This window comes from Bufo bufo, chromosome 7, assembly GCF_905171765.1.
Source record: "Bufo bufo chromosome 7, aBufBuf1.1, whole genome shotgun sequence".
NCBI classification, from domain to species: domain Eukaryota; kingdom Metazoa; phylum Chordata; class Amphibia; order Anura; family Bufonidae; genus Bufo; species Bufo bufo.
Window position 1 is genome coordinate 1486672 of NC_053395.1, and position 22686 is coordinate 1509357.

The following is a 22686-nucleotide window of genomic DNA, read 5'->3' on the forward strand; positions in this document are numbered from 1 at the left end:
GCCCCATATAGTAATTTCCCCCACACTGCTCCATATAGTAATTTCCCCCATATAGTAATTTCTTCCACACTGCCCCCATATAGTAATTTCCCCCACACTGCCCCATATAGTAATTTCCCCCATATAGTAATTTCTTCCACACTGCCCCCATATAGTAATTTCCCCCACACTGCCCCATATAGTAATTTCCCCCACACTGCTCCATATAGTAATTTCCCCCACACTACTATATGGGGCAGTGTGGAGGAAATTACTATATGGGGCAGTGTGGGGGAAATTACTATATGGAGCAGTGTGGGGGAAATTACTATATGGGGCAGTGTGGGGGAAATTACTATATGGGGGCAGTGTGGGGGAAATTACTATATGGGGCAGTGTGGGGGAAATTACTATATGGGGCAATTTCCCCCACACTGCCCCATATAGTAATTTCCCCCACACTGCCCCATATAGTAATTTCCCCCACACTGCCCCCATATAGTAATTTCCCCCACACTGCTCCCATATAGTAATTTCCCCCATATAGTAATTTCCCCCACACTGCTCCATATAGTAATTTCCCCCATACTGCTCCCATATAGTAATTTCCCCCACACTGCTCCCATATAGTAATTTCCCCCATATAGTAATTTCTTCCACACTGCCCCCATATAGTAATTTCCCCCACACTGCTCCATATAGTAATTTCCCCCACACTGCCCCATATAGTAATTTCCCCCACACTGCCCCATATAGTAATTTCCCCCACACTGCCCCCATATAGTAATTTCCCCCACACTGCCCCATATAGTAATTTCCCCCACACTGCCCCATATAGTAATTTCCCCCACACTGCCCCACATAGTAATTTCCCCCACACTGCCCCACATAGTAATTTCCCCCACACTGCCCCATATAGTAATTTCCCCCACACTGCCCCACATAGTAATTTCCCCCACACTGCCCCATATAGTAATTTCCCCCACACTGCCCCATATAGTAATTTCCCCCACACTGCCCCATATAGTAATTTCCCCCACACTGCCCCATATAGTAATTTCCCCCACACTGCCCCATATAGTAATTTCCCCCACACTGCCCCATATAGAAATTTCCCCCACACTGCCCCATATAGTAATTTCCTCCTCACTGCCCCATATAGTAATTTCCCCCACACTGCCCCATATAGTAATTTCCTCCTCACTGCCCCATATAGTAATTTCCCCCACACTGCCCCATATAGTAATTTCCTCCACACTGCTCCATATAGTAATTTCCCTACACTGCCCCATATAGTAATTTCCCCCACACTGCCCCATATAGTAATTTCCTCCACACTGCCCCCATATAGTAATTTCCCTACACTGCCCCATATAGTAATTTCCCCCACACTGCCCCATATAGTAATTTCCCCCACACTGCTCCATATAGTAATTTCCCCCACACTGCTCCATATAGTAATTTCCCCCACACTGCCCCATATAGTAATTTCCCCCATATAGTAATTTCTTCCACACTGCCCCCATATAGTAATTTCCCCCACACTGCTCCATATAGTAATTTCCCCCACACTGCCCCATATAGTAATTTCCCCCACACTGCCCCATATAGTAATTTCCCCCACACTGCTCCATATAGTAATTTCCCCCACACTGCCCCATATAGTAATTTCCCCCACACTCCCCCCATATAGTAATTTCCCCCACACTGCCCCATATAGTAATTTCCCCCACACTCCCCCCATATAGTAATTTCCCCCACACTGCCCCATATAGTAATTTCCCCCACACTGCTCCATATAGTAATTTCCCCCACACTGCTCCATATAGTAATTTCCCCCACACTGCCCCATATAGTAATTTCCTCCACACTGCCCCATATAGTAATTTCCCCCACACTGCTCCATATAGTAATTTCCTCCACACTGCCCCATATAGTAATTTCCCCCACACTGCCCCATATAGTAATTTCCCCCACACTGCTCCATATAGTAATTTCCCCCACACTGCCCCATATAGTAATTTCCCCCACACTGCCCCATATAGTAATTTCCCCCACACTGCCCCCATATAGTAATTTCCCCCACACTGCCCCATATAGTAATTTCCCCCACACTGCCCCATATAGTAATTTCCCCCACACTGCTCCATATAGTAATTTCCCCCACACTGCTCCATATAGTAATTTCCTCCACACTGCCCCATATAGTAATTTCCCCCACACTGCTCCATATAGTAATTTCCCCCACACTGCTCCATATAGTAATTTCCTCCACACTGCCCCATATAGTAATTTCCCCCACACTGCTCCATATAGTAATTTCCCCCACACTGCCCCATATAGTAATTTCCTCCACACTGCTCCATATAGTAATTTCCCCCACACTGCTCCATATAGTAATTTCCCCCACACTGCCCCATATAGTAATTTCCCCCACACTGCTCCATATAGTAATTTCCCCCACACTGCTCCATATAGTAATTTCCTCCACACTGCCCCATATAGTAATTTCCCCCACACTGCCCCATATAGTAATTTCCCCCACACTGCTCCATATAGTAATTTCCCCCACACTGCTCCATATAGTAATTTCCTCCACACTGCCCCATATAGTAATTTCCCCCACACTGCCCCATATAGTAATTTCCCCCACACTGCCCCATATAGTAATTTCCCCCACACTGCCCCATATAGTAATTTCCCCCACACTGCTCCCATATAGTAATTTCCCCCATATAGTAATTTCTTCCACACTGCCCCCATATAGTAATTTCCCCCACACTGCTCCATATAGTAATTTCCCCCACACTGCCCCATATAGTAATTTCCCCCACACTGCCCCATATAGTAATTTCCCCCACACTGCCCCATATAGTAATTTCCCCCACACTGCTCCATATAGTAATTTCCTCCACACTGCCCCATATAGTAATTTCCCCCACACTGCCCCCATATAGTAATTTCCCCCTCACTGCCCCCATATAGTAATTTCCCCCACACTGCCCCATATAGTAATTTCCCCCACACTGCTCCATATAGTAATTTCCTCCACACTGCCCCCATTTAGTAATTTCCCCCTCACTGCCCCCATATAGTAATTTCCCCCACACTGCCCCATATAGTAATTTCCCCCACACTGCCCCATATAGTAATTTCCCCCACACTGCCCCATATAGTAATTTCCCCCACACTGCTCCATATAGTAATTTCCCCCACACTGCCCCCATATAGTAATTTCCCCCACACTGCCCCATATAGTAATTTCCCCCACACTGCTCCATATAGTAATTTCCCCCACACTGCTCCATATAGTAATTTCCCCCACACTGCTCCATATAGTAATTTCCCCCACACTGCCCCATATAGTAATTTCCCCCACACTGCCCCCATATAGTAATTTCCCCCACACTGCCCCATATAGTAATTTCCCCCACACTGCCCCCATATAGTAATTTCCCCCACACTGCTCCATATAGTAATTTCCTCCACACTGCCCCATATAGTAATTTCCTCCACACTGCCCCATGTAGTAATTTCCCCCACACTGCTCCATATAGTAATTTCCTCCACACTGCCCCATATAGTAATTTCCCTCACACTGCTCCCATATAGTAATTTCCCCCACACTGCCCCATATAGTAATTTCCCCCACACTGCCCCATATAGTAATTTCCCCCACACTGCCCCATATAGTAATTTCTCCCACACTGCCCCATATAGTATTTTCCCCCACACTGCCCCATATAGTAATTTCCTCCACACTGCTCCATATAGTAATTTCCTCCACACTGCCCCATATAGTAATTTCCCTCACACTGCTCCCATATAGTAATTTCCCCCACACTGCCCCATATAGTAATTTCCCCCACACTGCCCCATATAGTAATTTCCCCCACACTGCCCCATATAGTAATTTCCTCCACACTGCTCCATATAGTAATTTCCTCCTCACTGCCCCATATAGTAATTTCCCCCACACTGCCCCATATAGTAATTTCCCCCACACTGCCCCATATAGTAATTTCCCCCACACTGCCCCATATAGTAATTTCCCCCACACTGCCCCATATAGTAATTTCCTCCACACTGCTCCATATAGTAATTTCCTCCTCACTGCCCCCATATAGTAATTTCCCCCACACTGCCCCATATAGTAATTTCCCCCACACTGCCCCATATAGTAATTTCCCCCACACTGCCCCATATAGTAATTTCCCCCACACTGCCCCATATAGTAATTTCCCCCACACTGCCCCATATAGTAATTTCCCCCACACTGCCCCCATATAGTAATTTCCCCCACACTGCCCCATATAGTAATTTCCCCCACACTGCCCCATATAGTAATTTCCCCCACACTGCCCCATATAGTAATTTCCCCCACACTGCCCCATATAGTAATTTCCCCCACACTGCCCCATATAGTAATTTCTCCCACACTGCCCCCATATAGTAATTTCCCCCACACTGCCCCATATAGTAATTTCCCCCACACTGCCCCATATAGTAATTTCCCCCACACTGCCCCCATATAGTAATTTCCCCCACACTGCCCCATATAGTAATTTCCCCCACACTGCCCCATATAGTAATTTCTCCCACACTGCCCCCATATAGTAATTTCCCCCATATAGTAATTTCCCCCACACTGCCCCCATATAGTAATTTCCCCCACACTGCCCCATATAGTAATTTCCCCCACACTGCTCCATATAGTAATTTCCCCCATATAGTAATTTCCCCCACACTGCCCCCATATAGTAATTTCCCCCATATAGTAATTTCCCCCACACTGCCCCATATAGTAATTTCCCCCACAATGCCCCATATAGTAATTTCCCCCACACTGCCCCATATAGTAATTTCTCCCACACTGCCCCATATAGTAATTTCCCCCACACTGCCCCATATAGTAATTTCCCCCACACTGCCCCATATAGTAATTTCCTCCACACTGCCCCATATAGTAATTTCCCCCACACTGCCCCATATAGTAATTTCCCCCACACTGCCCCATATAGTAATTTCCCCCACACTGCCCCCGTATAGTAATTTCCTCCACACTGCCCCATATAGTAATTTCCCCCACACTTCCCCCATATAGTAATTTCCTCCACACTGCCCCATATAGTAATTTCCCCCACACTTCCCCATATAGTAATTTCCCCCACACTTCCCCATATAGTAATTTCCCCCACACTTCCCCCATATAGTAATTTCCCCCACACTTCCCCATATAGTAATTTCCCCCACACTGCCCCGTATAATAATTTCCCCCACACTGCCCCATATAGTAATTTCCTCCACACTGCTCCATATAGTAATTTCCTCCACACTGCCCCATATAGTAATTTCCTCCACACTGCCCCATATAGTAATTTCCCCCACACTGCCCCATATAGTAATTTCCCCCACACTGCCCCATATAGTAATTTCCCCCACACTGCCCCCATATAGTAATTTCCCCCACACTGCCCCATATAGTAATTTCCCCCACACTGCCCCCATATAGTAATTTCCCCCACACTGCCCCCATATAGTAATTTCCCCCACACTGCCCCCATATAGTAATTTCCCCCACACTTCCCCCATATAGTAATTTCCCCCACACTTCCCCCATATAGTAATTTCCCCCACACTTCCCCCATATAGTAATTTCCCCCACACTGCCCCGTATACTAATTTCCCCCACACTGCCCCGTATAGTAATTTCCCCCACACTGCCCCATATAGTAATTTCCCCCACACTGCCCCCATATAGTAATTTCCTCCACACTGCCCCATATAGTAATTCCCCCCACACTTCCCCCATATAGTAATTTCCTCCACACTTCCCCCACACTGCCCCATATAGTAATTTCCTCCACACTGCCCCATATAGTTATTTCCCCCACACTGCCCCATATAGTAATTTCCCCCACATTGCCCCATATAGTAATTTCCCCCACACTGCCCCATATAGTAATTTCCCCCACACTGCTCCATATAGTAATTTCCCCCACACTGCTCCATATAGTAATTTCCCCCACACTGCCCCCAAATAGTAATTTCCCCCACACTGCCCCCAAATAGTAATTTCCCCCACACTGCCCCCAAATAGTAATTTCCCCCACACTGCCCCCAAATAGTAATTTCCCCCACACTGCCCTATATAGTAATTTCCCCCACACTGCCCTATATAGTAATTTCCCCCACACTGCCCCATATAGTAATTTCCCCCACACTGCCCCATATAGTAATTTCCCCCACACTGCTCCATATAGTAATTTCCCCCACACTGCCCCCATATAGTAATTTCCCCCACACTGCCCCATATAGTAATTTCCCCCACACTGCCCCATATAGTAATTTCCCCCACACTGCCCCATATAGTAATTTCCCCCACACTGCCCCCATATAGTAATTTCCCCCACACTGCCCCATATAGTAATTTCCCCCACACTGCCCCATATAGTAATTTCCCCCACACTGCTCCATATAGTAATTTCCCCCACACTGCCCCATATAGTAATTTCCCCCACACTGCCCCATATAGTAATTTCCCCCACACTGCCCCATATAGTAATTTCCTCCACACTGCCCCATATAGTAATTCCCCCCACACTAGTTTTTTGCCCCATGTAGTAGTTTGTCCCCCACTGTCCCTTCAGTAATATTCTCCTGTGCCCCCCAGTAATGTCCCCCAAAGTTGGCACACACACAAAAAAAAAAAAAGCTAATACCTGTGTCCCAGTCGGCGCTCACTCATAGATGGTGCAGGCATGCTGCGCACACACGTCAGTGTCCTGCGTCCGGGCACAGGCGCGTAATTTTCCCTATGCCACTGCATGAAAGAACACTGCGTTCTGGTCGCCATGTCTTGCATTTTCTCGCCCACAGGCGGTCTACACCAGGGCTCCCACTCGCCTCCTCTCCCGCCTGTGGGGACTGCTGAATGAGGTCAGCCTGCCTCACTGGCTGCGTCGTCCTCTGCTTTCCATGTATGTGTGGGCTTTCTCTGTGAACATGCAAGAAGCTGAGGTGGAAGATCTGAACCGCTACAGGAACCTAGGGGAGCTCTTCAGACGTCCATTAAAGTCCACAGCTCGAAGCATTTCTCCTCAGTACTTAGTGAGTAGTATGCAGTCCTCCAATCTGTTCCAACGTCAGCTCTTCTACTCCTAACACCCAGTGTTGTACGGGTGGCTCCTCTCGTCTACTTTACTTTTCTGCTCAGTAAGTGTCGCCCAGGAATATGTAAAGGGAATCTCCAGCCAACATGGCAGCCATAAACCCAGATAAGGTTCTGCTGTCTCTAATGCATCGAACCTCCCCATCTCTACGCTCCCCTTTCATAGTCCCTGAGGACTGTGTAGTTGGTCCATGGGCTGATATTCAAGTCTGTAGATGAGTCTGTGCTTCTAGCTTGTATGTAGACTGGATCATGTTTACCAGTACAGTTCTGTCTTGTAGGTCAGTCCCTGTGATGGTCGGGTCCTACACTGTGGCCGAACACGTGGCTCACAGATTGAACAAGTGAAAGGTCTCACATATTCATTGGAGAACTTCTTGGGACCTCAAGATTGGCGGGAATCAGAAAACTCAGGTAGACTGTGTGAGATGGTGTGTGGTGTTATCTGTCACACATGGACAGCTTTGGCCTTCTGGTCACCTTAGAGGATGTCCCAACACTCGGGAACCGCTGAGAGCAGGCAACACAGCACTAACCTGCATGCTCTTCACACAGCACTGCTATGTCTTCCATGTTGTCACCAGTATCAGGTGTCTTTGTCTCCACTTCGGGAGCTTACCCAGCATGCCTTGCTCCTAACCACCCAAGAGCCTTACAGCCGTGTCTTTTCTCAAGTTGACACCTTCTTACACCAAACTTTTTTCTTCTTCTAGGTGTTTCATTTCTGCAGCAGTTGGGCGTACGTCCCACCACCCGACTCTACCACCATGTTGTGTACTTGGCTCCAGGTGATTATCATCGATTCCATTCCCCAACTGACTGGAGCATTCAGCATAGAAGACATTTTCCAGGTAAAAAGACTTACAGACAGAGAAGTGTGTGTGCTCCTCCTCCACACAGCCACATACAGGAGAACGATGCATGTTTCTCCACCGCACAGCCACATACAGGAGAACAGTGTGTTATGGAAACCCTCTTCTCTGGAATTTGGGAGAGACTTGAAAGGGCCTCCTAGTCTGTCAGCGAGGCTTAGATTAATTCCTTTACGAATCATCGAAGAGAAAGAAAAACACTAAGTCTTTTATTTGTTCATACGGATGGTCTCCTGCCCCTTGTACTATACCAGTATGAACTGGTCTTCTCCAGTATAGACCATCCTATGGACACAGATACAATGTCTCCAGGTGTCTTTCTCTAGAGAACAATGTCCCCCAGAGTAATATACACTGCTCAAAAAAATAAAGGGGACACTTAAACAACACAATGTAACTCCAAGTCAATCACACTTCTGTGACATCAAACTGTCCACTTAGGAAGCAACACTGAGTGACAATCAATTTCACATGCTGTTGTGCAAATGGGATAGACAACAGGTGGAAATTATAGGCAATTAGCAAGACACCCCCAATAAAGGAGTGGTTCTGCAGGTGGTGATCACAGACCACTTCTCAGTTCCTATGCTTCCTGGCTGATGTTTTGGTCACTTTTGAATGCTGGCGGTGCTTTCACTCTAGTCTACAACCCACACAAGTGGCTCAGGTAGTGCAGCTTATCCAGGATGGCACATCAATGCGAGCTGTGGCAAGAAGGTTTGCTGTGTCTGTCAGCGTAGTGTCCAGAGCATGGAGGCGCTACCAGGAGACAGGCCAGTACATCAGGAGATGTGGAGGAGGCCGTAGGAGGGCAACAACCCAGCAGCAGGACCGCTACCTCCGCCTTTGTGCAAGGAGGAACAGGAGGAGCACTGCCAGAGCCCTGCAAAATGACCTCCAGCAGGCCACAAATGTGCATGTGTCTGCTCAAACGGTCAGAAACAGACTCCATGAGGGTGATATGAGGGCCCGACGTCCACAGGTGGGGGTTGTGCTTACAGCCCAACACCGTGCAGGACGTTTGGCATTTGCCAGAGAACACCAAGATTGGCAAATTCGCCACTGGCGCCCTGTGCTCTTCACAGATGAAAGCAGGTTCACACTGAGCACGAGACGCCGTGGAGAACGTTCTGCTGCCTGCAACATCCTCCAGCATGACCGGTTTGGCATTGGGTCAGTAATGGTGTGGGGTGGCATTTCTTTGGAGGGCCGCACAGCCCTCCATGTGCTCGCCAGAGGTAGCCTGACTGCCATTAGGTACCGAGATGAGATCCTCAGACTCCTTGTGAGACCATATGCTGGTGCGGTTGGCCCTGTGTTCCTCCTAATGCAAGACAATGCTAGACCTCATGTGGCTGGAGTGTGTCAGCAGTTCCTGCAAGACGAAGGCATTGATGCTATGGACTGGCCCGCCCGTTCCCCAGACTTGAATCCAATTGAGCACATCTGGGACATCATGTCTCGCTCTATCCACCAACGTCACGTTGCACCACAGACTGTCCAGGAGTTGGCAGATGCTTTAGTCCAGGTCTGGGAGGAGATCCCTCAGGAGACCGTCCGCCACCTCATCAGGAGCATGCACAGGCGTTGTAGGGAGGTCATACAGGCACGTGGAGGCCACACACACTACTGAGCCTCATTTTGACTTGTTTTAATGACATTACATCAAAGTTGGATCAGCCTGTAGTGTGTTTTTCCACTTTAATTTTGAGGGTGACTCCAAATACCAGACCTCCATGGGTTAAAAAATTAGATTTCCATTTTTTTTTTTGTGTGATTTTGTTGTCAGCACATTCAACTATGTAAAGAACAAAGGATTTCAGAAGAATATTTCATTATTTCAGATCTAGGATGTGTTATTTTGGTGTTCCCTTTATTTTTTTGAGCAGTGTATTATCAGCAGACATAATCAGGCGGATTACATTCATCTCCTCAGTGTAAAGCAGAAGCGCACATTTACCTATTACTGTGAGAACCGGACATGACGGAGATTACAAAGGGGACATATATGTCCATACGGAGGGTCTCCTGGCCCAGTACTATACCAGTATGAACTTTGTCCAGTCTGAAACATCGTATGGGCATAGTTTATGAATTTAAAATGACCCTACAATAAGGGAGATGAAGGGGGATGTGTGAGAACGTATGGGAAATGCAGAACTCGTCTTTATCAGGTGCGTGCACCTCCTCCACACAGCCTCAGCATTAACACTTTATTTTCTGCTCCTTTTAGGTTCCTTGCTTTCAGTCAGCCCCCATGTCGCTCGTTGGGTCCCTGGACTGTTTTGTCAAAATGAACGTGTGGTCCTCAGTGGGCAGTGGCAGTTTGGCTTCTTTTCCCTTACAGCTGTAGGTGCCACAAATGTTGGCTCTATCCACATCTATGGTGATTCAGTAAGTAGCAAACCTTGCTCAGTCCAGAAAGAGACAGGGCCTAGTGACCCCAAGAGTCCTATGCTTTCAGTGACATATACAGTACAGACCAAAAGTTTGGACGCACCTTCTCATTCAAAGAGTTTTCTTTATTTCCATGACTATGAAGGCATCAAAACTATGAATTAACACATGTGGAACTATATACATAACAAACAAGTGTGAAACAACTGAAAATATGTCATATTCTAGGTTCTTCAAAGTAGCCACCTTTTGCTTTGATTACTGCTTTGCACACTCTTGGCATTCTCTTGATGAGCTTCAAGAGGTAGTCCCCTGAAATGGTCTTCCAACAGTCTTGAAGGAGTTCCCAGAGATGCTTAGCACTTGTTGGCCCTTTTGCCTTCACTCTGTGGTCCAGCTCACCCCAAACCATCTCGATTGGGTTCAGGTCCGGTGACTGTGTAGGCCAGGTCATCTGGCGCAGCACCCCATCACTCTCCTTCATGGTCAAATAGCCCTTACTTTCAAAGTTTTCCCAATTTTTCGGGTGACTGACTGACCTTCATTTCTTAAAGTAATGATGGCCACTCGTTTTTCTTTACTTAGCTGCTTTTTTCTTGCCATAATACAAATTCTAACAGTCTATTTAGTAGGACTATCAGCTGTGTATCCACCTGACTTCTCCTCAACGCCACTGATGGTCCCAACCCCATTTATAAGGCAAGAAATCCCACTTATTAAACCTGACAGGGCACACCTGTGAAGTGAAGACCATTTCAGGGGACGACCTCTTGAAGCTCATCAAGAGAATGCCAAGAGTGTGCAAAGCAGTAATCAAAGCAAAAGGTGGCTACTTTGAAGAACCTAGAATATGACATATTTTCAGTTGTTTCACACTTGTTTGTTATGTATATAATGCCACATGTGTTAATTCATAGTTTTGATGCCTTCAGTGTGAATCTACAATATTCATAGTCATGAAAATAAAGAAAACTCTTTGAATGAGAAGATGTGTCCAAACTTTTGGTCTGTACTGTATATCTGCATTTTTATTCTTATGCAAATAAGTATATTGGAGCACCAGGGGAAGGGCTAAATCCTTGGAGCATGAGGGCAGAGCTGTGTCTTAGCATATATACTTACTATAGCCCTTCTGAGACTACAGTTTTTTTTTATGCTTACAAAGCTAATACATATCACTGCTTTATTCACAGGCACAATCTATGATTAAATAGAAACCAGTAATATTAGCTTGTTAAGTATAAAAAAAAAAAACAAAACACAATTCTTAATGTGGTAAGACTATAGCCTGGATATAAGTGGTTAGCGATGCGTATATTTGTCCAGGAGAGACTTCTAGACTTTTTTCTTCAAGCCAAAATGAAAGAATATAGTCTTATCATAAAGAGTATAGTGTTTTTCAATGCTTAGAAAGCTAATACATAGTACTGGTTTCATCACAGGAGCACTACATGGTTATAAAGAAACCAGTAATATTAGCTAAGTATAGGAGAAACTACAATTATTAATGTGATAAGGCTGTAGTCTGGAGGTAAGTGGTCAGTCTTCCATATAGAGATCCCAGGTTTGAGTCTTGTGTTTTAGATTTTTTTGCATTATAAGGTTTTTCTCTCTCCCTCGTTTAACCCATAATAAGACTACAGCCTTATTATATTGAGACTAGTGGCCTTTAATGCTTAGAAAGCTAATACATATTGCTGGTGTTTTTATAATCATATTGTGCCTGTGAATAAACCAGTAATATGTATTAGCTTTCTAAGCATAAAACACTATACTATATATAATAAGGATGTAGCCTTTTATTATAAATTAAATGAGGATGAAAAAAAAAAAATCTGAAGAAAAAAAAAAGTATCTCATGGGATTTGAACCTAGGGTTCTCTACAAACAAGAGGATGAAAAAAAAAAAATCTGAAGAAAAAAAAAAGTATCTCATGGGATTTGAACCTAGGGTTCTCTACAAACAAGGCTGACAACTTATCCCAAAGCTGCTACAGCCTTATACTTGAGAATTGTGGTTTGCTATACTTATAAAGCTAATACAAAAAAAACCCTCCCAAGCTGTGAGCTGTGCGCTGCGATTGGCCAGCGCTGCAGCCTAGGAGAAGGAGACGCCCACAGGACAAGGGAAGACCCGCCTACTATAACTTAAAAAGCAAAGGTACCGGAGCCTATAACGGGAGAACGGAGCGGCTCCCGGGGATAATAGTAAGTGCAGTGAGATCCCCGGGCGCCGCTCTATATGGCAGCATACTCGGTTCACATAGTTTATACAGGTGAAAGGTCCTCTTTAACGGCAAAATTCACAACAGGTGTTTGATCCATGAATCGCCCAATAAATTTCCTGGTTCAATTAGAATTGGTATTAAACCTTCCTCCTCATCATGCTGTTCACATTTTGAAATCATGAGACCAAGACGACATCTAACAATTGATCAACAGTAGCTCGCCATTGCAAGGCTTCAAGCAGGGTCTTCTCAGACGGAAGTGGCCCCTGAGCTTAGAGTGTCACAGAGTTTCATCAGCAGGTTCTATCAGAGATACAGAGACTGGAAGAGTCACAGAAAGGCAGAGAAGTTGGCTACATCCCACACTGATGAGTGCTTAATTGTAAACAATGCCCTGCGGAACTGGATGATGGATGCCACACAACTCCATCTACATTTATGGGAGGCGAGAGGCACCCTAGTATCATATCAGACCATTCGAAACTGTTTACATCAGAGTGGTCTGCATGCTAGACAACGTGCAAGGGGACCTGACCACACCACCAGGCACAGGCGTCATCGTCTTGTATGGGCCAGGGAGCATCTACGCTGGACGAGGGACCAGTGGCCTCAGTGCTGATCACTGATGAAAGTCGATTCACGCTAAGCATAAATGATGTTGTAGAGGTCGAGGAGAGCGCTCTGCATCAGCCACTGCTATCACCGGAACAACCTTTGGTGGTGTTACAGTGTGGGCAGGTGTGTCTGGTCAGTACAGAACTGCCCTACACTGTGTGAATGGTCCAGTGACAAGCCCTTAATACTTGAATAAAAAAATTCTGTATTAACAACACCGGCCTAATGTCATCTTCATGGAGGATAATGCTCCATCTCATCATTAGGGAGACTGGGGGACCTCAAATGGAGTGTCCAGCACTTTCTCCAGACATGAATCCCATTGAAAACCTATGGGATCAGCTGAGTCGCTGTGTAGAGGCTTGTAATCTCTGTACCCCAGAACCTCAATGACCTGAGGGCTGTCCTTCAAGAAGAGTGGGATGCCATGCCTCAGAGGACAATAAATCACCTTGTGAACAGCTGGAGACCAGTGTTCCCTCTAAGCCTTGGCAGCTGCTGAGCGGGGTCGGCTCAGAGCTGGACACAGCGCCATCAAAGGTGGGCGACAGGAAAACCTAAAATAATTGTCACATTAAAGAGCATACAGTGTAACCCCTGCACCATGCCGTATAATATACATTATAACCCCTGCACCATGCCGTATAATATACAGTATAATCCCTGCACCATGCCGTATAATATACATTATAACCCCTGCACCATGCCGTATAATATACATTATAACCCCTGCACCATGCCGTATAATATACAGTATAATCCCTGCACCATGCCGTATAATATACATTATAACCCCTGCACCATGCCGTATAATATACATTATAACCCCTGCACCATGCCGTATAATATACATTATAACCCCTGCACCATGCCGTATAATATACAGTATAATCCCTGCACCATGCCGTATAATATACATTATAACCCCTGCACCATGCCGTATAATATACATTATAACCCCTGCACCATGCCGTATAATATACATTATAACCCCTGCACCATGCTGTGCAATATACATTATAACCCCTGCACCATGCTGTACAATATACATTATAACCCCTGCACCATCCCGTACAATATACATTATAACCCCTGCACCATGCCGTATAATATACATTATAACCCCTGCACCATCCCGTACAATATACATTATAACCCCTGCACCATGCTGTACAATATACATTATAACCCCTGCACCATCCCGTACAATATACATTATAACCCCTGCACCATCCCGTACAATATACATTATAACCCCTGCACCATGCCGTATAATATACATTATAACCCCTGCACCATGCCGTATAATATACATTATAACCCCTGCACCATGCTGTGCAATATACATTATAACCCCTGCACCATCCCGTACAATATACATTATAACCCCTGCACCATGCTGTACAATATACATTATAACCCCTGCACCATGCCGTATAATATACATTATAACCCCTGCACCATCCCGTACAATATACATTATAACCCCTGCACCATGCTGTACAATATACATTATAACCCCTGCACCATCCCGTACAATATACAGTATAACCCCTGCACCATGCTGTACAATATACATTATAACCCCTGCACCATCCCGTACAATATACATTATAACCCCTGCACCATGCCGTATAATATACATTATAACCCCTGCACCATGCCGTATAATATACATTATAACCCCTGCACCATGCCGTACAATATACATTATAACCCCTGCACCATCCCGTACAATATACATTATAACCCCTGCACCATGCTGTACAATATACATTATAACCCCTGCACCATGCCGTATAATATACATTATAACCCCTGCACCATGCCGTATAATATACATTATAATCTATACACCAAGCTGTACAATATACATTATAACCCCTGCACCATGCCGTATAATATACATTATAACCCCTGCACCATGCCGTATAATATACATTATAATCTATACACCAAGCTGTACAATATACATTATAACCCCTGCACCATGCCGTGCAATATACAACATAACCCTACAGTGTAGGTGTTATACTATATATTAAACGGCATTGTGTATGGATTATAATGTATACTGTACAGCAAATGTATGGAGGTTACACCATGCCATACAATATAACTCCTGTGGGATAGATAGATCTACCTATACACAGCCTACACCTATGTACATATATACTGCCTACACCTATATCTGCTGTGTGGAGAAGGCCTCGGTGGAACGCACATACCGGCAGAGATGCACCCGACGTTTGCTCCTCAGGGTTTGTTGTTCTGCGATCTGGGTGAAGGTCGGAATGGCAGCAATATTGGCTTTCACCCAGCTTTTCTAGAAGCGGATAGAACTAAAGAAAATAAATATTATTGCAGTATAGGCACACAGAGATTTGTGAACAGATGTAGCAGAGCTTGGTTTGTAAATGAACTGTTTGAGGCCGCAGTGTCTGTGCTGTGAACAGTCGGTACATGCGGCTACAGTCCAATGTAAGGAGTCAGGACACAGTAGGATTTCACAACAAGTTGTACCCCAACATATACAGTAAGCACCTGCCCTGCTGCACCTAACAGGATCAGCTCTGCTGCACCTAACAAGCTCGGCCCTGCTGCATCTAACAAGCTCTGCCCTGCTGCACCTAACAAGCTCGGCCCTGCTGCACCTAACAAGCTCGGCCCTGCTGCACCTAACAAGCTCGGCCCTGCTGCATCTAACAAGCTCTGCCCTGCTGCACCTAACAAGCTCGGCCCTGCTGCACCTAACAAGCTCTGCCCTGCTGCACCTAACAAGCTCTGCCCTGCTGCACCTAACAAGCTCGGCCCTGCTGCACCTAACAAGCTCGGCCCTGCTGCACCTAACAAGCTCTGCCCTGCTGCACCTAACAAGCTCTGCCCTGCTGCACCTAACAAGCTCGGCCCTGCTGCACCTAACAAGCTCGGCCCTGCTGCACCTAACAAGCTCGGCCCTGCTGCACCTAACAAGCTCTGCCCTGCTGCACCTAACAAGCTCTGCCCTGCTGCACCTAACAAGCTCTGCCCTGCTGCACCTAACAAGCTCTGCCCTGCTGCACCTAACAAGCTCTGCCCTGCTGCACCTAACAAGCTCTGCCCTGCTGCACCTAACAAGCTCTGCCCTGCTGCACCTAACAAGCTCTGCCCTGCTGCATCTAACAAGCTCGGCCCTGCTGCACCTAACAAGCTCTGCCCTGCTGCACCTAACAAGCTCGGCCCTGCTGCACCTAACAAGCTCTGCCCTGCTGCATCTAACAAGCTCGGCCCTGCTGCATCTAACAAGCTCTGCCCTGCTGCACCTAACAAGCTCGGCCCTGCTGCACCTAACAAGCTCTGCCCTGCTGCATCTAACAAGCTCGGCCCTGCTGCACCTAACAAGCTCTGCCCTGCTGCACCTAACAAGCTCGGCCCTGCTGCATCTAACAAGCTCGGCCCTGCTGCACCTAACAAGCTCTGCCCTGCTGCACCTAACAAGCTCGGCCCTGCTGCACCTAACAAGCTCTGCCCCGCTGCATCTAACAAGCTCTGCCCCGCTGCATCTAACAAGCTCTGCCCCGCTGCACCTAACAAGCTCGGCCCCGCTGCACCTAACAAGCTCGGCCCCGCTGCACCTAACAAGCTCTGCCCCGATGCACCTAACAAGCTCGGCCCTGCTGCATCTAACAAGCTCGGCCCTGCTGCATCTAACAAGCTCTGCCCTGCTGCACCTAACAAGCTCGGCCCTGCTGCATCTAACAAGCTCGGCCCTGCTGCATCTAACAAGCTCTGCCCTGCTGCACCTAACAAGCTCGGCCCTGCTGCATCTAACAAGCTCGGCCTTGCTGCATTTAACAAGCTCGGCTCTGCTACTCTAAGAAGCTCAGCTCTGCTGCATGCATTGCGTCCACATATAGGACCGGTATCCTGGTCTCCATACGTGACAAACCCCACAAAGTGACTTTTCCTTGTGGGGAACAGACCTTACCGCCCCAGAATGCCTCTTGTCAAGGAGTGTGTCCGGTTTAATAAATATTAGCGGCCCCCCCCTTATTACTGTGGCGGTGTCAGGGTGACTGCTTTGGGGCGGGATGTGAGGAATACATTAGGATTTCATGAACAGGGACTGCTCTGTCTCCTTCTTCCACCTGCACAGCAGTGAGATTTATGGGGCCGGGGGACATTTTCAGCGGGGCCCTTCTCTCCATCAGACCGCCACATTACCTCTGCCTGTGCACTGCTGCTCAGTCCTCCTCTTCAGTTAGAAAAGGAGGAGGCAGCAGTAGTGCGGGAACATGTAGTAGGCGGCGCCCGCTGAGCCGCTCACGGAAGGAGGAAGTTTTGAAGGACTCATCAATAGTGTGGGCATTTTGCGAGCGGGTGCTGCTGAGCGGACTTATTAAACTTGTGAGCGGGGGCACAATAATTGCTGTGCGGCCGCTCACCCGCGCAGCTTAGAGGGAACACTGCTGGAGACGTAGTTATCAAGCTGGAATTGATGCTCAAGGCCACAGGACAAGTTATTGAGACACTGACATTTTTGTGCGGGTACACCCAGCACTAGTGTTGGCTTTTGTGCCAATAAATTTTTGAGATGAGGAAATCACCATTGCCGCTTCTACTTAAATGGCATTTTTTATGTTTTCCATAAATTTCACCCGCCAAATATCCCTAACTTTTTGTGAGTAGTGCATGTTTTAGCTTTCTAAGCACAGAAAACCTCTATGTTCATCATGCTAAGACTATAGTAAGTAGTGTACATGCTAGGAGAAAGCTCTGCCCTGAGGATGCAGATGTGTAGCCCTGTCAATCAAGGGGAGCACAGGGCTGTCACAAAACCAGTGCTCCAAAGATTCAGCTCCGCCCCTAGTGCTCCAATGTGCTAATTTGCCTTTATATATGTTACAAGAGAAAGGGAGGACACGACGGAGACCTTTATATATGTTACATCAGAGAAGAGGAGAAAGGGAGGACACGACGGAGACCTTTATATATGTTACATGAGAGAAGAGGAGAAAGGGAGGACACGACGGAGACCTTTATATATGTTACAGGAGAGAAGAGGAGAAAGGGAGGACAGGACGGAGACCTTTATATATGTTACATGAGAGAAGAGAAAGGGAGGACACGACGGAGACCTTTATATATGTTACATGAGAGAAGAGAAAGGGAGGACACGACGGAGACCTTTATATATGTTACATGAGAGAAGAAGAGAAAGGGAGGACACGACGGAGACCTTTATATATGTTACAGGAGAGAAGAAGAGAAAGGGAGGACACGACGGAGACCTTTATATATGTTACATGAGAGAAGAGAAAGAGAGGACAGGACGGAAACCTTTATATATGTTACATGAGAGAAGAGAAAGGGAGGACATGACGGAGACCTTTATATATGTTACATGAGAGAAGAAGAGAAAGGGAGGACACGACGGAGACCTTTATATATGTTACATGAGAGAAGAGGAGAAAGGGAGGACACGACGGAGACCTTTATATATGTTACATGAGAGAAGAGGAGAAAGGGAGGACACGACGGAGACCTTTATATATGTTACATGAGAGAAGAGAAAGGGAGGACACGACGGAGACCTTTATATATGTTACATGAGAGAAGAGAAAGGGAGGACAGGACGGAGACCTTTATATATGTTACATGAGAGAAGAAGAGAAAGGGAGGACACGACGGAGACCTTTATATATGTTACAGGAGAGAAGAGAAAGGGAGGACACGACGGAGACCTTTATATATGTTACATGAGACAAGAGAAAGGGAGGACACGACGGAGACCTTTATATATGTTACATGAGAGAAGAAGAGAAAGGGAGGACACGACGGAGACCTTTATATATGTTACATGAGACAAGAGAAAGGGAGGACACGACGGAGACCTTTATATATGTTACATGAGAGAAGAAGAGAAAGGGAGGACACGACAGAGACCTTTATATATGTTACATGAGAGAAGAGAAAGGGAGGACACGACGGAGACCTTTATATATGTTACCTGAGAGAAGAAGAGAAAGGGAGGACACGACGGAGACCTTTATATATGTTACATGAGAGAAGAGAAAGAGAGGACAGGACGGAAACCTTTATATATGTTACATGAGAGAAGAAGAGAAAGGGAGGACACGACGGAGACCTTTATATATGTTACATGAGAGAAGAGGAGAAAGGGAGGACACGACGGAGACCTTTATATATGTTACATGAGAGAAGAGGAGAAAGGGAGGACACGACGGAGACCTTTATATATGTTACATGAGAGAAGAGAAAGGGAGGACACGACGGAGACCTTTATATATGTTACATGAGAGAAGAGGAGAAAGGGAGGACACGACGGAGACCTTTATATATGTTACATGAGAGAAGAGGAGAAAGGGAGGACACGACGGAGACCTTTATATATGTTACATGAGAGAAGAGGAGAAAGGGAGGACACGACGGAGACCTTTATATATGTTACATGAGAGAAGAGAAAGGGAGGACACGACGGAGACCTTTATATATGTTACATGAGAGAAGAGGAGAAAGGGAGGACACGACGGAGACCTTTATATATGTTACCTGAGAGAAGAAGAGAAAGGGAGGACATGACGGAGACCTTTATATATGTTACCTGAGAGAAGAAGAGAAAGGGAGGACACGACGGAGACCTTTATATATGTTACATGAGAGAAGAAGAGAAAGGGAGGACACGACGGAGACCTTTATATATGTTACATGAGAGAAAGGGAGGACACGACGGAGACCTTTATATATGTTACATGAGAGAAGAAGAGAAAGGGAGGACATGACGGAGACCTTTATATATGTTACCTGAGAGAAGAAGAGAAAGGGAGGACACGACGGAGACCTTTATATATGTTACATGAGAGAAGAGAAAGGGAGGACAGGACGGAGACCTTTATATATGTTACATGAGAGAAGAGAAAGGGAGGACACGACGGAAACCTTTATATATGTTACATGAGAGAAGAAAAGAAAGGGAGGACACGACGGAGACCTTTATATATGTTACATGAGAGAAGAAGAGAAAGGGAGGACACGACGGAGACCTTTATATAGGTTACATGAGAGAAGAAGAGAAAGGGAGGACACGACGGAAACCTTTATATATGTTACATGAGAGAAGAAAAGAAAGGGAGGACACGACGGAGACCTTTATACACTCACCTAAAGAATTATTAGGAACACCTGTTCTATTTCTCATTAATGCAATTATCTAGTCAACCAATCACATGGCAGTTGCTTCGATGCATTTAGGGGGGTGCTCCTGGTCAAGACAATCTCCTGAACTCCAAACTGAATGTCAGAATGGGAAAGAAAGGTGATTTAAGCCGTTTTGAGCGTGGCATGGTTGTTGGTGCCAGACGGGCCGGTCTGAGTATTTCACAATCTGCTCAGTTACTGGGATTTTCACGCACAACCATTTCTAGGGTTTACAAAGAATGGTGTGAAAAGGGAAAAACATCCAGTATGCGGCCGTCCTGTGGGCAAAAATGCCTTGTGGATGCTAGAGGTCAGAGGAGAATGGGCCGACTGATTCAAGCTGATAGAAGAGCAACGTTGGCTGAAATAACCACTCGTTACAACCGAGGTCTGCAGCAAAGCATTTGTGAAGCCACAACACGCACAACCTTGAGGCGGATGGGCTACAACAGCAGAAGACCCCACCGGGTACCACTCATCTCCTCTACAAATAGGAAAAAGAGGCTACAATTTGCACGAGCTCACCAACATTGGACTGTTGAAGACTGGAAAAATGTTGCCTGGTCTGATGAGTCTCGATTTCTGTTGAGACATTCAAATGGTAGAGTCCGAATTTGGCGTAAACAGAATGAGAACATGTCTCCATCCTCTGATGGCTACTTCCAGCAGGATAATGCACCATGTCACAAAGCTCCAATCATCTCACATTGGTTTCTGGAACATGACAATGAGTTCACTGTACTAAAATGGCCCCACAGTCACCAGATCTCAACCCAATAGAGCATCTTTGGGATGTGGTGGAACGGGAGCTTCGTGCCCTGGATGTGCATCCCTCAAATCTCCATCAACTGCAAGATGCTATCCTATCAATATGGGCCAACATTTCTAAAGAATGCTATCAGCACCTTGCGGAATCAATGCCACGTAGAATTAAGGCAGTTCTGAAGGCAAAAGGGGGTCCAACACCGTATTAGTATGGGGGCACTAATAATTCTTTAGGTGAGTATATATGTTACATGAGAGAAGAGGAGAAAGGGAGGACACGACGGAAACCTTTATATATGTTACATGAGAGAAGAGGAGAAAGGGAGGACACGACGGAGACCTTTATATATGTTACATGAGAGAAGAAGAGAAAGGGAGGACACAACGGAGACCTTTATATATGTTACATGAGAGAAGAAGAGAAAGGGAGGACAGGACGGAGACCTTTATATATGTTACATGAGAGAAGAAGAGAAAGGGAGGACACGACGGAGACCTTTATATATGTTACATGAGAGAAGAAGAGAAAGGGAGGACATGACTGAGACCTTTATATATGTTATATGAGAGAAGAGAAAGGGAGGACACGACGGAGACCTTTATATATGTTACATGAGAGAAGAAGAGAAAGGGAGGACAGGACGGAGACCTTTATATATGTTACATGAGAGAAGAAGAGAAAGGGAGGACACGACGGAGACCTTTATATATGTTACATGAGAGAAGAAGAGAAAGGGAGGACACGACGGAAACCTTTATATATGTTACATGAGAGAAGAGAAAGGGAGGATACGACGGAGACCTTTATATATGTTACATGAGAGAAGAAGAGAAAGGGAGGACATGACTGAGACCTTTATATATGTTACATGAGAGAAGAGAAAGGGAGGACAGGACGGAGACCTTTATATATGTTACATGAGAGAAGAGAAAGGGAGGACAGGACGGAGACCTTTATATATGTTATATGAGAGAAGGCTTGCATGGTGGGGAACAGGGCACATAACTCGATACAGGGACAGGACAGTGTGCGCAGCATGGAGAAGGGTGCATACAAATGTGGACAGCAGGGAGGTCATTCTACTGGTGTTGTACATATGATTTTATGATAAACACTCGTCTTCTTCGTTCTAGGAATTGCACACAAACCATTCTCGTCATGTGAAAGGAAAATATCATGACAGCAGCTACATAGAACAACATGGAGCCACTGGCCTGGTCTTGGCAAAGGGGGACCCTCTGGGAGAATTTAACTTTGGCTCTACCATTGTTCTGGTGTTTGAGGGACCTCGGAATTTTACATTTCAAATGAAAAACGGAGAGAAAATCTTCATGGGCGAAGCGCTGGGGACACTGTGACTCCTCCAATGTGATCAGGACTTAGGTGCAGGACACCGAATACTTACACATTTTATGTTTTTATAATGTTTTTATCCAGTTAATAAAGAGTTTATAATAACAA

At 46.0% G+C, this 22686-nt stretch overlaps 2 protein-coding genes across 3 annotated transcripts in view; both read left to right on the forward strand.

Annotated features, from left to right (window-relative positions):
• Window positions 1–22685, forward strand: part of LOC121008525 (phosphatidylserine decarboxylase proenzyme, mitochondrial-like) — a 53302-nt gene extending 30617 nt beyond the window's left edge. For both annotated transcript variants that reach the window (XM_040441141.1, XM_040441140.1), the window contains 5 exons: window positions 6859–7089; window positions 7432–7564; window positions 7864–8001; window positions 10256–10416; window positions 22359–22685. In XM_040441141.1, coding sequence (XP_040297075.1) covers window positions 6859–7089; window positions 7432–7564; window positions 7864–8001; window positions 10256–10416; window positions 22359–22583 — 888 coding nt within the window. In that variant the 3' untranslated portion in view covers window positions 22584–22685. The remainder of the gene's footprint in view (window positions 1–6858; window positions 7090–7431; window positions 7565–7863; window positions 8002–10255; window positions 10417–22358) is intronic.
• LOC121008516 (TBC1 domain family member 10B-like) overlaps window positions 1–22686 on the forward strand; it is a 959042-nt gene that overhangs the window by 729568 nt on the left and 206788 nt on the right. The window lies entirely within an intron of this gene.